The following is a 6,458-nucleotide window of genomic DNA, read 5'->3' as shown; positions in this document are numbered from 1 at the left end:
TTTGTAGAACGTGACTTCTTTCTCTGAGAAGTTCTAATAAGTTATTACTACACAAAAATGCAAAAGTGTTTATCATGTGAATGGATCAAAGTGGCTTGTGTTTCCTCCACAGGTTTTGGGTATGGGCTCTCCATGGGAAGGTTTCTGAATTGCTCTCCTGAGAGCCTGGCCGTTTCTGTTCAGAAAAACGTGAGGGGTTGGAGGGTGGTGTGATGATTTGACAGGCTTTTTGGGTAGGGATTCAAATGGGAAATGGAAGGACTCTGTATCATGACACTGAATAGCTATTGATTCTGCCTAGTTTTTGTGAAGCAGGGCTGATCTAGGTTTTACATGCTTTGTTTCTGGAACAGGAACAAACGCAAAGCTCCTGGACAAACTTACAGATGAAGCAAAGTATCTAATGGCCACAGCAAACTCTGTGTTTACGAGTGTCACCAGTGACATCGAGAACGGGTGTATCCTTGTGAAACATCTGGAAGAGATTTTCCAGCATGAGAAACAGTTCATCTGTATCTCGGAGATAAGTAAGAACTCCATTCAAAGGTGGCATTGTTGGCTTACGGCTTCATTGTAGTAGTGATCGATGAAGCCTACTCTGTTAAGCTACTTCAGTGATTAGTAATGCTAATTAGGTACTTCAGCAGTTAGCAGCGCTGCCCTTGTCTTTGTCCTTTATGTGGAGCTCCCAGCTCCAGTTTGTGTTGCCTGCATTTCACTGTGTGTTGTGTTTGTGTCTGATTCTGCAAATCCAAACCTGAGTTATGGGTGCAGGGGGTGGGAAGTACAAGTCTTTGTGACTACAGATGAGTTTTCTTTCAGAGCACCAGCAGCTGTTATGTGAAGACAAAGAGCTACTCCAGAGAGAACTGAAAGAATTGCTGCAGAGGAGGCAAGAAGAAGTAACGCTTCTCAGAAAAGAGAAAAAAGCAATAGGAACCTTTCTGAGCATGTGTAGGAAGGTGCAGGCGTTTGTGAAAGGTAGTGTTTTGGGGGAGCACTTTGAAAGTGGCAGCTCCAGAAAACATAATTTTCTTTGAAAACGACTAGGCTTTGTAAACAGGTTTTATTCTAAACCACAGCAAGGATGAGGGGAGGGGTGGGGGAAGTAAACCTAGAGCATTTGAGGGATCAAATGAGTGCTTATGCATCAAATGATATTTGTAGGGGTCCACATGCCCAATAGCATTTTGTGACTTGGTGGATTAAATGAAGCAAGCTGAACGCAGGCTGGCCATCTGATCTATCTCTCACCTATCTCTCTGTTTTAAAGTGGATGTAGGTGAAGTGGAACGTCAACACTCGGAAGATCTTTGCTCGAAAAGACTAAATACAGTTGTGGATATGGGAAAGAGACCCATACAGACCTACTACAGCTTGAGCCCAAAGCTGAAAGAATTTGTCCAGAAAATGCACTCTTTTAAGGATAGTCTGATCTTCCAGCAGTTCTGGGAGGAAGCAGTGGAGAAGGCAGGAGAGGAGTATGAAAGTTCAGAAGAGGAGGACGACGACAACATTGTTCCTGTATTGGACCTTGATAATGCTGTCAGCAGTCTAATCTCCCCTTGTTTTGTGAGCTATGAAAGGTTGTATGATGATCTCAGATCTGGAAGTCTCACACTTTCTGCAGTTGATACAATTTTTCAGGAATTCACAAATCATCCTGAAGATATCAAAACTGAACTAAATACCATATGTAAGCTTAGACCTGGAGAAGTCAGAGATTGGGTTGATCAGCGAGTTCAGCAGATCCAGCACTATCATGAAATGCATTTAACTTTTGATGCTGCGAAGGTCATTGCCAATGTCAAAGACAGTTTAAACCTCTCTGGTGACTTCAGTGTCCTGGAACACTTGTTGGACATAGTAAGTATCCACTTCTTCAGCTCTGTACTGTCAGGGTGTTGGCTAGAAAGCTTGGGTAAATCTGAACCTTCCTGCAAGTCTATCCCAGTCTGTCAAGAGCCATTCCTTGTCCCAGAATGCTTATTTGAGATAAAAATTAAGTGTTCAGACAAAGTGCTTTTGTGTAATCTTTCTTAAAAGAGAGAAGGTGGTATTCCTCTGTTTGGGGTGTGGCTTTGCAGAGGGCTTTCCTTTCCCTGCTGGAGAACGGGTTGTATTTCCCATTTCCAGACTGAATGTTTGTTTGCGCCACTTGTTTTGTAGACAGAAAAGCTTGAATCATACAAGACACAAAAGCTGGACTCCATCAGCCCTGAGCTTATGCAGGCCAAGAGACTGCTGCAGGGGATCACAGTGAACCGTCGTGGGTGCCTGAGGGAGCTGGCCCAGCAGAAGGAGTTTGTCTGCTGGGTCAGAGAAGCACTGAAAGGTGTGTGCTGCTCTCCCAGGAATTAGGCAGATAGTACTAGAAGGGATGCCATGTCCCTGACCCATCTGCTGTCTGCTTTATGCCTTCACAGCTTCTGGTATTGACAGTTACAAGCATCTCTTATGGGTTTCGGTGTGGAATGTGGTATGAAGTAGTCCCTTTAAACATGCCCATGCCACTGTAGTCTTGTGCAGCCCACAGTAGCTACCCTGCCTGATAGTTGGGCTCGGTCTGAAGGTTTGTAATAGCTGCTGCTATTCAGTTCAGGCTGGTTATTTAAGAGAACAGAGGCCATCCGTTTAACAGGATGGCAGCAGTCTGAGTTGTGTGTCTGCCAGCTCGGTTGTCTTACATGCGCAGAGACACACAGCCTTTGCGTTGCTTCCATCCTGGCTGTGAATCTACTGTTTGTGGCAATGCAGAGAAAATCCAGGGCCAAGGATGTCAGTAATGTGGATGAATCACCGAGTAAAGTTGCTGGCAGGATGGGTGGAGGCAAGTTGCACGGGAGATGCTGTTCAAAGGCATTCTTTCTGCATTTTCTGTAAAAGGTGGTGCTGTGGAATTGCATTAAAGCTGCCTCATTTGTTGTTCATTCATGTGTTTATCTCTTTTAAGATATAAATGAGCTGAAGGTATTTGTAGACTTGGCCTCCATCTCTGCTGGGGAGAATGACATGGATGTGGACCGTGTGGCGTGTTTCCATGACGCTGTGCATGGCTACTCTTCCCTGCTCTATGAGCTTAGGCAAGAGTCAGGGTTTGAGGACTTCATGTGCTGCTTGAGGAAGCTATGGCGAGCCCTGGACAGCGATGAGAATCTTCCCGAGAAGCTGGTGAGTTCTGCTGGAGCAGGTCCTCCCTGCATCCTCTTGTGTTTCTGCCTTCCAGGAGTGGCTGGAAGATTGACTGCACAGGGCAAATTGCACTTGTGTGGGGACATCACAGCAGCTCTTGTTATTGGAAGAAAAATGTCTTACGTTTTTGTGGCAGAAATTCACTGCAGCAACTGTAACTGGCATAGCATGGATTTCTCCAGAGCACTGCTGAGGCTTTCAAGTGTGACATGGTGTAGCTTTGCTCTTGCAAGAGTTTGAATGATGATGCAGAAGAGGGAAGGCAGCTGGCTGGGAACTCTGTCTTATTCTTTGCAGCAGGGCATGTTTCTACAGCAAGAGGCACTGAAGCACTGTGGGCTCTGTTTGTTCAGCCTCCCATGGTGTTGGTAAAGAACAGCTGTGCAGAAAGATCAGGCTGTGGCCAGTAGTCATTCCTTTCTTCCTTCCTCATCCTGAAACTCTTCTGCCAGCCCAAGCTGTTTGTCCTGGACACATGTAATCCTGGGAAGAAGTGCCAGGTCAGAGCAATTAGGGCAGTGCTATGTCTTCTCTTCCCACAGCGTGCTTCAGCTCAACACTTAGAGTGGTTGAAAACAGTGAAAGAGAGCCATGGGTCTGTGGAGCTGTCGTCGCTGTCGCTGGCAGCTGCCATCAACAGCAGAGGAATATATGTTCTCAGAGCACCAGCTGATGGCCAAAAGGTGAGGTTGCTTGGCTTTCCCTCCCCTCCTGCAGATAACACTGCTGTCGTGTCGGTGATGGTCAGAAATGTGCTGTAGCTTTTCTCCCACTTTGCACAGTTCCTTTTTGGGGACTGCTGCTTCCTAAGTGCTCCCCTTGCTCGGCATAGCACTGCCTCAGGATGGGAACCTCAGCGTACATCAGTGCTAATGATTTGTTGTCTGACAGGTTTCTTTGGAAAATGTCCTGCGCTTCACCCTCCCAGGGAGCTCTGGGGACGATGAAGCATCATGGAAATACTCTCTGGCAGAGCTCCGTGAACTGCAGAACAAACTCATGCTCATGTCGGCAAAAGGAGAGCAAGGCTTGGAGGTGGAGAAGTTCTCTGAGGTCAGATTTCAAACCCAGTGGGTTACTGATATTGAGGCTGGGGTTGGATTTTGCCTTGAATATCAGCTTTTAAGACTGTGGTTTACAGCTGAGTTGCTGGGCATGAACAGTAGCAGGCAGATAGATGTTCCTACCTCTTTGGTTCCCTGTTAAGGTGGAACTAAGCTGGAGACTGGACAGTGGACTGGCACCCTCATCCTCTGGCTCCACTGGGGATGGCTCCTGGCCGGGAGGGTTGCTGTGCTTTTATAGTAAGCTGGGGATTCCTTACTGGCTTCCTGGGGATACTGCTGTTAAAAAGCCACAGAGTCTTTTGTTACTGTACAAGGCCTGACACACCTGACTTGGGACCAAAGCCTTTATTTTGATTGAAAGTCTTTCCTGTGGTTTCATGACTGGGTCTTGTCTTGGTAAATCAGCTCAGTTTTTTTTTCTCTCTCCTCTATCCTCACACAGATCTTTTTCAATGTCCAAAGACTTGCACAGGCCTTTATAGACCTTTATTCAGCTGGGAACATGCTCTTCCGCTCCTGGCTTGCTCATGTGTATTGTTCACCCAAAAGAGAATCATGTGTTCGTATAGACTTCTCTTTGGGACTGATCCCAGTGCTAGAAGGGCGAGGAGATATGGCAGCTGTGCTCCCAGGTCTCTGCAAAACGATGGAGAGTTTTCTGGAGAGTTGGAAAAGCTTCATGTATGAAAAACGATTCCAGCATTTCTACCTGAACTACTACACTGCTGAGCAGCTGGTCTATTTGTGCACAGAACTGGGGCAGGGGATGCCCAGCCAGGGTGCCCTGATGATGCTTTCGTTCCTAAAACAGAACTGCACCAAGCAGGATGTCCTTAGAGCCTCCAGGAGTGAGGTGCCTCCCAGCTCAAGGAAGGATATTTCTGACTTCCGAGTGATGCTGGGTGGGGAGAAGGACCTGACTGCACGGCTGGAGTGCATCTGGGACTGCTACATGCACAACATGGGCTCCTTCCTTCCGAACTGCCTGGATATTGATACGCTTGGTGGGTGGCTGAAGAATCTGGCCAGCTGTGGGAGAGAGCATGTCACGCGAGACTTTCCACGGGATCTTCTGTATGTTGGTCAGCCCAACCTCATCATATGCCCTCGCCCTGAGGTGCTCATATCTGCTCTGGCTATTTACATGAACAGCCCCAACCAGCCCCTTCCCACTTTTGACGAAGTTCTCCTGTGCACTCCTCAGACCACTGCTGAGCAAGTAGAGCTTTTCCTCAGGAGGTGCCTCATTCCCTGCAGAGGAGGAGAGAAAATTTACACCATGCTGTATGCAGATGAGCTGAGTTACGATGTCAGCTGCAGAGCAGAGGAGCTATTCCAGCATCTGCAGCACTACAACAGCACCTATCGCCTTGTCATTCTGTGCAACTGCGAGAGGGAGCACAGCTATATCCCTTCTGTCTTCAGCCAGTACAAAGTGCACATGATACCCCAGAGGCCACTAGCTGAAATTCAGGGATACCTTCAGCACCACTACAGCGTGGCTCAGCCTTCAAGCTCAGCTGCTTCTGTGTTCAAGGACAATATGTGTGTCGGGATTGTGTCCTCCAAAAGAGCTGGCGTGGGTAAGATGTCACATGCAAAGTGGGGTCTGCTGAGTGTTAAAACCCGGAGTGGGGTTCACCTTGCCAGGTTTTCTGCCCAAGTCATAAGCACCTAGTCAAAAAGAATGATTCAGACTGTAGTCTATGGAGTGAGGTGAAAACTTGTAAGGACAGCTCATCTTGTCCTGAGACAGGCATCTCTACAGGTGATTCATCTTGCTAATCTGACACCTGTCTCTTTCTACTGACTTACATTATTAACATAAACCAGATAGCTAATGCTGGATAAGATGAATCTGACCTCCTGAGGTTCAAATATGCCTGCAGGAAAATATATGTGAGATTGGACAAGGGTTGTAAAGCCTGCCTGTTTTTCTTGCATAGGTGAATGATTGTGGGCTGTCTCTTAATGCAAAAAGCTAGAGGGCATTAAGTAAAAGTACTTGGCAGGCTGAAGAGCAAACAGAAGGTGGTTCTTCAAACAGTGCTTAGTTAAATTGTGGAACCCAAAGCTTTACACAGGCTTAAAAAGTGATTAGATATAGTCATGAGAGAAACATCCATCAAGGGTACTGAACACAAAGATGCTATCTCTGACATCAGAGTTCCTGAGCTGCAAATCACTGAAAAAATACTG

At 46.8% G+C, this 6,458-nt stretch overlaps 1 protein-coding gene across 1 annotated transcript in view; it reads left to right on the top strand.

Moving 5' to 3' along the window:
• Positions 1–6,458, top strand: part of RNF213 (ring finger protein 213) — a 54,800-nt gene that overhangs the window by 15,453 nt on the left and 32,889 nt on the right. Inside the window, exons 17-24 of the mRNA XM_009324579.1 lie at positions 354–527; positions 823–981; positions 1,274–1,866; positions 2,170–2,335; positions 2,954–3,171; positions 3,735–3,875; positions 4,084–4,245; positions 4,702–5,842. Coding sequence (XP_009322854.1) covers positions 354–527; positions 823–981; positions 1,274–1,866; positions 2,170–2,335; positions 2,954–3,171; positions 3,735–3,875; positions 4,084–4,245; positions 4,702–5,842 — 2,754 coding nt within the window. The remainder of the gene's footprint in view (positions 1–353; positions 528–822; positions 982–1,273; positions 1,867–2,169; positions 2,336–2,953; positions 3,172–3,734; positions 3,876–4,083; positions 4,246–4,701; positions 5,843–6,458) is intronic.

The sequence above is a fragment of the Pygoscelis adeliae genome, unplaced genomic scaffold (genome assembly GCF_000699105.1).
Source record: "Pygoscelis adeliae isolate BGI_AS28 unplaced genomic scaffold, ASM69910v1 Scaffold445, whole genome shotgun sequence".
Taxonomy (NCBI): Eukaryota; Metazoa; Chordata; class Aves; order Sphenisciformes; family Spheniscidae; genus Pygoscelis; species Pygoscelis adeliae.
This window is presented reverse-complemented; position numbering and strand designations above follow the sequence as displayed.